The following is a 10,959-nucleotide window of genomic DNA, read 5'->3' as shown; positions in this document are numbered from 1 at the left end:
CTTTGCTTGTTTATATGTACTTGGGCAAATAAAACACAATATTTTCACGGCTTGCATCTTCAGTGTGCTACTGGATTTTTTTGCTGTTGGATATTGACCCCCATGCAAGGTGAGGTTCTTCCAGTATTTGCACCTGATACCCGCTTGGGTAAGTTAACAGAGGGTTGAGCTCCCCAATACTGCTATTGCCAAACCAGTGTATCTTGGCAGAAGTGAGAGGTAGGTGTGACCCAACACCAGACTGTATATGCTCACACATATTCTGAGGAGACCACTCTATCAATACAGCCTACCTGTTGGGCCTGTACATTCAGGCGGTAGCGCTGAAACTGGCCAAAATGACAGACAATCATGTTGGGTTTCATTTAAAAAAAAAAAAAAAAAAAAAATTTGGTGATTGTCAAGCACACATACTGGGATTCTGCCCCAGAACTTTAGCCATGATATCTAGCAGCAGCAGCTGTGCCTGACATATAGCACACCTGGACAGGGTTGAAGGACGCCACCTAGTGGGTGTCCCGGTACAGTTCGCTGTGTCGGGTCTGAACTACTAAATTTGCTCAGTTTATAAATGAGTATTCTACCTTAAGGGGGAAACCTGAATATTACTGGTGTAGAAATCCTGTTTTGAAAATATATATGCGCAGGGATATTAAAATCAAATTATTGTTCTTAATCTATCAATGCGAAGATTTACCCCCAAAACACAGTAACAGAGCAGACTCTGGTGGGGTGATCGCACAATCTGCATTATGGCAACCCAACCACTACTATCCCATCAATAATTATCGGTACTGAACACGGATGCGAAGCCCTCCATCTGTTGTTGCACTGTAACTCCTAATAGGGAGATAAGACTTGTAGGCCTGCAGGTCAGATCATGTTCGGCGAGTGCATTAGGGATAATAGTAACACTAAGCAGTTACCGTGTCAGGCCGGGTTACTGCAATGCATTATTCCCCCTGTGGGCGCTGCGTGGAACACTAGCGGATGAGGCTGCGCGAAGTACAACGCTATAGTGCGATCATTAACCCTCTAATAACTAGAGCGTTCCCTCCACCGCCTAAGAATAGGATTTCACATTGAAACGGAGCCGGATATGCCGCTTCCTCTTTCCCAAATAGAAACAGACAGCTGGGTTTGGCCTCGCCATCTGTCCGGCAATATGCCCCGGCCTCCTGGGGCTCAGCGACTGGACGCGCACCACCTATGGATCAGCACTGTATGGCTGCTGGGAAGGAGCATTCCACTGGGAGAGGGGGCTGCCATAGGCAATGTATTTGGGAATTAGCGGGCAGAACCAGCTACAAACCCCCTTGGGCCCGCCAGCAGATGGCATGGAGGGACCCTATGCAGTAAGGGAAAGCAATCAGAACCGTATCGGCTGTGAGCATGTGGGAAAGCAGCGCTTTGGCTTCCAGTTTAGCAACCTCCCTACAAACTAGGAACCTACTGAGCTAATCTCTGGCAGCGATTATCGTTATGCGACTACAGTTCCCAGCATCCACTGTAGAACAACAACAGCTGGTGGGTCGCAAGTAATAACCCCCCTGTCCTGTGTGCAGATAAGCACTCCCATCACATCTCTCTGATCTCCCCTTAGAGGCAAAGGCCAGGAACCCGTTCCACCGCTTTGTGTATAAACTACAGAAGCACTGCAGGCTGCAGCTAGAAATGCAAAGAGCGCTCTCACTGCGCTACAACTTCCTTAGTGGAGGGAGGGGGGTCTCCAATTAGCAGCCTGGGCCCCCTTCCGTGCAAACACCGTTGGTGGCAATAGGGTTAGTTTGCATTGGGTGCTTTGATTTTAGGAAATGATAATGGCAGGCAGCTCTCCCACATAGCCCCAGGCTATAAAGGGGGGATGGGAAGCTTGTCTGTCTGTCTCTAGGAACTCAAACAACAATGCAAAGGATACAGCTGCTTCTCTGCAAACAAATGTGTGTGGATACATATATATATATATATATATATAAGTGTTTATTTCACTTTATATATCTATATACACACACACACGCATACATACATACATACATACAACACAAAGTATGTACCCCCTATTGTAAGCTATAAGGATATTATAAATCACCAACTAGTTCCATGACCAAATACAGTTGCTGGGAAAGATACTGCTACTAACTAGCCTTATATAAATTGCAACAAGCAGCCGTATTGCATTAACAACACTGCTATACATTTATATACATACATACATACACACACACACACACACAATTCTAGAAATACAATGTAGTTAGACTGTATCCGTTGACCCTTTCAGTCCTGGCCATACATCAAAGCAGTCATGCCAATGGGAATGGGCGGAGGGATGGTAGTGGCAATGGTAGGACGGACCTACTACTATGAAATCCCAGGAAGGAATGTGTATTTGCAGGAAACTCAAGCTCCCCCCTGGGGGGGACAGGTCACAGTTCTTCCTTCCCTAAGGAAATAAACGTGAAGCTGCCAAGATCACACAGGAGACAAGTGCAGGCACATCAGCGCGGAGCTGCGCATCCAACACTCCCCGGGTACACACGCAAGCTATGCGCGCCCCTCTCATTAACTCTCTGCGCCCCTATACACAGCCCTTATGTACCTTATACACAGCCCTTATATACCTTATACACGGCCCTTATATACCTTATACACGTCCCTTATATACCTTATACAAAGCCCTTATATACCTTATGCACGGCCCTTATATACCTTATACACGGCCCTTATATACCTTATACACGTCCCTTATATACCTTATACACGGCCCTTATATACCTTATGCACGGCCCTTATATACCTTATACACGGCCCTTATATACCTTATGCACGGCCCTTATATACCTTATACACGGCCCTTATATACCTTATACACAGCCCTTACTACTTTCCTGCAATTTTGCATTTATTCAGCCTTATCACAGAGGCGCAAAATGCGTTGCTGCCACTAAGCCGATCTATAATGGTATTGCGCTACAGTTTCTTGAGAATAAAACTCCAGGAGCTAATAAAGAATTCATAGAAATTAAATTACAAACTACAGCCTATTGAGTTTGAAAATGCTATGTGCACTGGATCCCCAAAATCTCAAGGGGCCTCTGGGAAAAAAAAAACAATTAATTAAAAATTAATTCAGGGATGACGAACCTTCGAGTACTATTACTGACTGCCCTTCAAGTTATTGCCCCAGCCTTCCTGCAGACCTTGGGTCCCTTGATTTGTAAGTGCCACCCTGCGCTGTTAGTAAATGACCGAAGTCACGCAAAGTACTGCTGACAGGGCCATTACAGGGCTGTTTGGGGCGAGTTCCAATCTAAAAGCCTACCCATCACCCCATAAGTGGGCACATTTTTCGCCCGGGTGAACAACAGTGACAGCGACCTGACGCACGTGAAATCTCCGCTAAAATCCACCTTGCAGCGATTTCGCTCTGAGCTACCGCAGCCGCCACTGCCCCGCCCCTCCCACTTCTAATCCAATCAGCGCCGCCACGGCAGCTGAAGGTTTGGTGTTTTTTCCCCTACACTATTCCGGAGAGCCAATGAGAAGGCCGCTGTGGAACAAACCCAGCGTTCCAGGAATCCATTCATACAGAGGCAGGAGAGCGCAAGGCGTGGAAGGTTGTTCCCTGTGGAGCTGTGAGTGATCGCTGCGAGGGTGACACCCTCATTCATCACCATTTATTCTCTGCCCATCGCTTCTCATGTGGATTTCCTATCCGTGCTGAGGATTTAAGCGGCGCTCGCACACCGACCCGAGGAATATATGCGTGGGGCCGCGGCTTTCTGTTTAAAGGACTCTTGATAACGTTAGCGTTTTGCGATAAGAAAAGAATCGCTGGAGTTTACTTGTGGCTGAAATAAAGGAGTTATTATAAGGAAAAAGTGTTGTAGTCCTTGTGCCTCCTCCCATCGCATGCAGCAACACGGAGCCTACGGTGCCTGCCTGCTGGATCGCTCCTACCCCTGACAGAGGTGCAATTGCCTTTCCTGCCCACCTTGGCGTTTGTGGATTTATTTGTTTCCAAGGACTACCCTGGCCCTAATTACTGTGGCCCCCGGAGGGAAAGCTGCTACAATCAGATACAGTAGTGCCAGCCCTGGGGATTTACTGGAGACATGTCCCATGCTTAAGCCCCCCAGTTCCGATCGGATTTGCCGCAGCCTGGAGTTGGACGTGTTATTGCTTGGTGCATGCTTGCACAGAGGTAAGTGTCTGTATATCTGGATAATACTCTGCTCCTGGTGCAAGGCCATAAGGCAAGGATCTTTTACTGAAACTCCCAATATGCCAGCAGGCTTGCCCAAGTGAGGGATAGAGTGTATTTGCCCCATGACCCACTATCTTATGTGCCCCTTGGATACAAATATCCAATCGTGTAATATCTTTTCAGAAGGATGCACAACCAACCTGCGGCTGTGCTGAACTGCAGCTCTCAGAATGGCACCTACAACCCACACTTGCAGTTGTTGTTCTACAACAGCTGGAGGGATGCAGTTTTGATACCCCCCAGCTGCTTTACGCCTACATATTGCTGCAGTGTAACATATCAGCAGGCCATGGGTCAGAGTAGGGGCCTGCAGGGTTGAAGTTGCTTCAATTCGAGTTGGGTGTCCCTGGCACAGAAACGTGTAAATAAACTGTTTACGCAGACCTAGAGCTAGGTGCCCCTACTTCTTTCAAACGCAGGATGGGGACACCTAGTGGTAGGTGCAGGTAGTCGGACTAGTGTAGGGTAGGGGCTATTTATGTTAATTCTTTGATTGGTTAAATCGATCCGATGCCACTTTACTGCCAGAAGAGTGAGTGTAGGGGCAGTGAAGAGGCGATAAAACAGATTCGCAGAGAAATCTCTATGTGGGAACGCTGGCACACCTGGTATGGGGTGCTGAAACCCGTAAGGGGTGCCTTGTTCTGGGGCTCCGAGCTGGAGCCGATGGGAAAGGGTGCTGCGGTTGGAATGTGCGGAAAGTCCGCCCCCCTGCGGCAATCAGCGCCTCTCCTCCTCCTCCTTCTCACAGTCACGGTTTGTTTTTCATTCATAACTTTTTCCTTCCTTTCCCGTCTCTCGCTCTCTGATCATTCGGATTCTCTCTCTGTAGCCCTCCCCACCCCAATCCATCTCCATAATTTGCCCATTCCGTCTCTTCCGATTGTCGCACGATTAGTTATCCATTTGGCACACACGGTACAGTTATTTTATAGGCATTTTCTAAGCCTCAGATCGTGCGATTTTCTTTCTTTTCTTCAGTGAGAGCGTTTTAGCTTGCTTGCCTTGTGCAGCTGGAGGTGTGACACCAATGGGCTGTAGGATGTGTTAGTGTGCCAGGGCAGTGTGGGCATGCACCTTTGCACTGCCTGGCTCTGGAGGTTGGGTGCAGCTGGTATCACCCCTCTTTTTAGCATCTGCCACTCATCTGGGCTTGGGAATATATATTCAGCTTTAAAGATCATTTTCTCAGCTTGCCTTAAAAAACTTGTGCCTAGGGAATCACTGGAACAGATAAGTAGGAGGTCAGAACTTGCAGCACAGACTGATTAGTTAGTTAGTTTGTCTCTTATTTCTCTCCTTTCTTCCTTTGTTTTGGTCACCAAGAACTGCCCTTAGGTAAATATTATTTGACAGGGAGGCATCACATTTATTTATTTCTCCATGGCAAAACTCTGGGAGTTAAATTTGCTTTAAACAAGAATAAATTAAGATAGAGCCCCTTTATCAGAATTATACGCTGAAAGACTGAAGCCCTTTTAGTATGGTGAATTTCTTTTAAAGTTATTACTGGGGTAAAAGTCTTCTCTTTTGGAAATATATCATTTCCAGTCATAGGATAGGTTATCATTACCAAGTAATCACTTTGTTCAGATGTATAGTAGCTAAACGAGAAATCCATTCTGTGACTTCTTGAAGTGCTACGGTATCTGGAGGCTTTGTGTTTTTCTTGAACCAGTTGCATCATGCAGAAGCAGAATGACTTTCATACATGGCAAAACATGATTTATTAAATTGTAATGGGAGTATATTAGATATGGGGGGGAAATGCAGTGATCTGCCTTGCTTGTAGTTTATCTTGTAACTGTCATCTGACATTTTTTGCTGTGATGATTTGAATTTGTATCTTATATTATCTCCAAAACTCCGTTCTAAATTATTTATCTTTTGTTGTGTGTTTTGATCGGCAGGTTTTCAGATGCATGCCAAGTTCACGTTGAATGCCAGAAATCAAGATCACTACAGATGGAGCTACAAAGTCAACATGGCATTGGTGGTTCATTAGTTGTGATACAGCAGCCATCTTTGGACAGCCGGCAACGGTTGGAATATGAACGAGAAGTTCAGCCAGCGGCTATCTTGTCCTTGGATCAGATCAAAGCTCTTCGGAGCAGGAATGAGTACACAGAAGGCCCATCCATGGTAAAAAAGCCTGGACCTAAAACTGTACCAAGGCACATTAAGCAGGAACGGACTCATGAAATCATACCAATCAATGTGAATAATAACAATGAGCACAGGCCCACTCACTGGGCTCACACGGGACACCCACCTAATGGAAGGGCTCCTGGGCTCAGCAGGTCTACTAGCACAGGTAGTGCCGCCAGTTCTGGTAGCACAAATAGTGCTTCCTCTGAGCAAGAACTCTTGGGGCAATGCCCACCACCCAGATCAGGCTCTGGTCACAGGACTGAAAGGATAGTGCGAATGCAGCCTAAGGCAAGTGCTTTGCCTGCTGAGGACCTAAAGAGCTCAATAAAAATGGACTATTCACAACACCGGTTTATCTGTGAACAGTGTGGGAAGTGTAAATGTGGAGACTGCACTGCTCCAAGGACCCTGCCTTCGTGCCTGGCTTGTAACAGGCAATGTCTGTGCTCTGCAGAGAGCATGGTGGAATACAGCACTTGCATGTGTCTGGTCAAAGCAACTTTCTACCACTGTTCCAATGATGATGAGGGAGACTCGTATGCGGATAATCCTTGCTCTTGTACCCAGTCACATTGCTGGTCTAGGTACCTCTGCATGGGGGTAATGTCCTTCTTCTTACCCTGCTTGCTCTGTTACCCTCCTGCTAAGGGATGTCTAAAACTGTGCAGAGAATGTTACGACAGAGTTAATCGCCCAGGCTGCCGATGTAAGAACTCAAACACAGTATATTGCAAACTGGACGACGTTCCCCGGGGCCAGGGCAAACCCTCCTGACTTTAGAGGAGAGCTTTTCACTTCTCCTTACACAATGTGGAAAAGAGAGCGTGTGTGTTTTGTGTGTGTGTTTGTGTGCGTGACATCCTTTTCCCCTTAATAATGTTCTAATATCGACCTCTGCCTTTATCACACAGTAATACCTATTACTGTAACTGATACTTTCGTGCACAGGCATTAACACAGTCTTGTGGTGAGGAAAAGGGGGGTGAAAAGGGAGCCCTTTTATTCTCTATGTAACAAATACATTAAGTTCTTTGTTGCTTTATTTAAGACTGTAGCCATTAATGGCAAATCTTCATTTTAACAAAACCTACTTTTTGGTTAGTTTTGTGACTTGGGGTGGGGGGTTGTTTTCTTACTCTTTTTTAATTATCTCTTATTCACAGCAGGAGAAGTCTAGTCCGAGCTCCCCCTGTCTCTTTTCTTCTGTATATCCAAATGCATACATAGCGCCTCTATTCAGAAAGGCACAGTCTCTGGAAAATAGAAGCTCCTACAGGGCCTTACAGATTGCAGTGTTATCACTGGCTCTATGGGGATAGTTCTTCCTAAACTTGCAGTACAGGGGGATAATCCGTATGAGCTGCATCCTCCTTTTCCTCATTCCATTTCTGTTGCCTGTGTGTCTCTAAGCATCAGTGACATTGGTCTATTGATGTGTCTATGTTGAAGGATTTTCTTTTGCAGTTTGGGGTTTTAAACTTCTCCCATGCACACCACCAAGCTTGCCTTATTGCAGCTATGGGTAACTTGCAGTCCTGCAGATGTTGTAGAACTACAACAGCACCCTGCACTCACTTCCCACCTGGTGGAGTTTGCTGGGAATTGTAATTTAACACCATCTGAAGGGCTTCAGACTGTCCAGTGCTGCCTTTATAGTGTTTCTGTTACTATAGTTTATCTTTATATGCCAGACAATTCAGTAGCCTTAAAGAAATAAGCTCTTTCACCCTTGGAACCAATAGTTTCCTGCTGGTGACCTGTTTTTTTTCCTTTTGTGTGTTTTTCCTATATTTTAAGTGTTGTTTTTTTTTTTTTTTTCAAATGTCTTGGTCACACCCAGGCATTTTTTGTATATTTTATGTACAAATCACAAAGTTGAATATTGACTATTTTTAAGACAAAAGTCTGTTAAAACTTTTTTTATTGTAAAGAATATTTATTATGTGAATCTATTATTTTATGATATTTATTACAAAGGACAGTTAAAAATGTTACTCGTCTGAATATAGCAAAGTATCAATACTTACTGAGAAATAAGGGGTGACACAGAAGAGTACGTATGTTAACTATAATGCAGAAAAAATATAATAATTAATAAGTACGTGTCTGTTATTTCTTTATTTTGTCAGAAGTCAATATCCACACCAATATGGCCTGTTCCACTCTGTAGCATATATTTCAGAATGATTTTTTTTAATTTAATTAAAATGTATTTTAACGATAAACAAATGTTTTTGTCTTTGTTTTATATATCTCCTGCATTTATTGCACGCCATGTTGCATTCAGCTTTGGTCTTACCTTCACCTTCACACTCCTACATCTTCTATTACTGTTAGGACCATGGAGGGTTAGCCTTTTTATTAATAAAGGCCTGTGGTGTATATTCCTTCACTAGGGGGTGCTTTGCTGTCTGTGTAACAAGGCAACAAGGCATATTGTTATGATAATGGATTTAATTGGTCTGATCATTTTTAACTACTTATCTTTTAATTCAAGAACTCTCCTGTTGGTCCTTTATTGAGACAGCCAAACAAATAGAGATAATGTAACAAAAATTGTCTAGTAACTTGTAACAACCAACCATTGTTTACTGGTCAGCTGTTTGAACAAATGTGATTGGTTGCTAGACCTGGGCTGTATAAATCAAACACCATAAAACAGGCTAGTTGCAAACTTATCTCAGAATGTCTTCAGTATAATAAAAGTTAATTAGTATGTGAACTTCTCCTTTAAGGCTACAAGCTATGGCTGTATTATTGCGTGCGAGCAAAGCACAGCCAGACATTACTTTCAACATCTTATTTTTGTAATGTGAAGAATGTTTGCTATCCATGTTAAGGCAGAAAAATGCCATCCTGGGGAGAAGTGGGGACTTTAAGTTTTGTAAAGATGCCACTGTGACCTTTGAGTGTCGCAACATTTTTTGGCATAGTTGCAGATGAGGAAGTGCTTGGAGCTAGGCTTATCTGTGCAGAACAAGTCAGAGAGCAATGTATATATATCAACTGGGGCTATATTCTTAATAACAGAGGTTTGGGAACATATGGACAATTCCAAATCCAATTTTCAGTTCTTTTTGTATCATTTTTTAATCTTTGGTTTAATTTATTTTTAAAAGTAAAACCAAGGTGGAAAATGCAAAATATTCTGGTATGACCCAGAAATAAAGGGCAAATACAGGGCACCCCAGAATTATAATCCTGCTATAGCAGTGGATTTAAATTGATGGACTAGGACCCATTGCTTTTTAGGATGATTTCTAGAATGTAGAAGAAATATTCTCTTATATAAGAGGTATAGCTGGCTGTAAACTTTTTTGGGGTGGAAAAAGCTGACCCTACTACTTAATTTAAGCTTATAGGTTTAGTGCTATAGGCTAGTGGCTACAGGATTAGTCTCTTACAAGCAGCAAAAGCATAACTGTTCTATTTTGATACCTTTCGGGTATTTTATTTTTGCTCCATTGATTTCATTTATTTGTGCGTAACTATTTTTGCATAGAAATGACTTTTTCCATTCCCTTTTTTAAGTAGGCAATAAAAAAAACAAGTATTTTATTACCATCACTTTGACAGTCAGGAGCCTTTTTAAAGGAATTTGCAAGCCAGGATATCCTGACAATAAAATGCAAAATGCCTCCTGACTCCCTGTGGGGGTAGGAGGGGAAGACTGGAGGTCAAGGGTTTAACACAAGGGCTATTCCGTGTGACTCTTCCCTGAGGACACAACTTCAATAGGCTATTTTTTTTCCTATCTAACCTCGCCATGCATTTGCTTCAGCAGAAATTTTTTTTTTTTCCTGTATACAAATTGAAGTTTATAGAGAGTTTTTTCACTAAGGGGTGAGCTAAGGTAAAGACATCTGCCATTAAAGTCAGTCCATCCCTGCAAATGTAAATTGCTTTCAGAGAAAGCTACAGGAAATGGGCCTGGGAAATAATGGCATTAGTATAAACAGATGGTGATTTGATTGGAAAAGGTATGTTGTTGGGGGTTTTGTTTCCCACTTTCTGCCAAGGGCTGCTTAGCATACCTTAGTGAATTCTAATTGAACACAAATAATGCCCTTTTCCTAATGAATTGCTGCCTGTGGAGTAATCAGTTCTCTTGCCACAGAACAATTTCTGGATTTGTTGATTCTGTGAGCTGGGTGGAGCTGCCCGTCTCATGTTGCACAGATCACATTTCACTAGGTAGTAGTTTAGAAGCGCTTAGATAATCAGATCCCTGCATATATCTTTAACATGTCTACTGAGGCGACAAATACACAAGCTGGCCTGGAGAATTTGATGTCAAACCAGTTTTCAGATCAAGTTGAAACTCTGCTTTTTCTTGTTACAGGGAAAAAAAATAGCACCCCCCCCTTTTTGTGTGTTGCTTAAAAGCAGGGTTGTCACACGCACATCCCTCAGGCTGGCGTAAACTACAACTCCCAGTTTCCGTAGGCAGCCCGCAATAACGCATTACAGCTGGAGGGCCCGGTTTTGACGACTAATTAAATGCATTCTGAGCCTCTTTAGAATAGAGTGAGAGAAGTTGA

The 10,959-nt window shown here is 43.6% G+C and overlaps 1 protein-coding gene across 3 annotated transcripts; it reads left to right on the top strand.

The window, feature by feature from the left end:
- Nucleotides 1-3,539: 3,539 nt before the first annotated feature.
- Nucleotides 3,540-8,647, top strand: spry1 (sprouty RTK signaling antagonist 1). Of its 3 annotated transcripts, none has more exons than XM_012960230.3 (2): nt 3,540-4,204; nt 6,178-8,647. In XM_012960230.3, exons 1-2 carry the CDS (start codon nt 4,191-4,193, stop codon nt 7,190-7,192), a joined length of 1,029 nt encoding a protein of 342 aa, XP_012815684.2. In that variant the 5' UTR covers nt 3,540-4,190; the 3' UTR covers nt 7,193-8,647. The 3 variants fall into 3 exon arrangements, with proteins under 3 accessions (XP_012815684.2, NP_001006931.2, XP_031754175.1); NM_001006930.2 differs by having other exon boundaries at nt 3,649-4,204; XM_031898315.1 differs by lacking the exon at nt 3,540-4,204 and adding an exon at nt 4,225-5,185.
- The last annotated feature ends 2,312 nt before the right edge of the window (nt 8,648-10,959 follow it).

The sequence above is a fragment of the Xenopus tropicalis genome, chromosome 1 (assembly GCF_000004195.4).
Source record: "Xenopus tropicalis strain Nigerian chromosome 1, UCB_Xtro_10.0, whole genome shotgun sequence".
Classification (NCBI taxonomy): Eukaryota; Metazoa; Chordata; class Amphibia; order Anura; family Pipidae; genus Xenopus; species Xenopus tropicalis.
The sequence above is the reverse complement of the archived record's forward strand: the minus strand, read 5'-3'. Positions and strand labels throughout refer to the sequence as shown.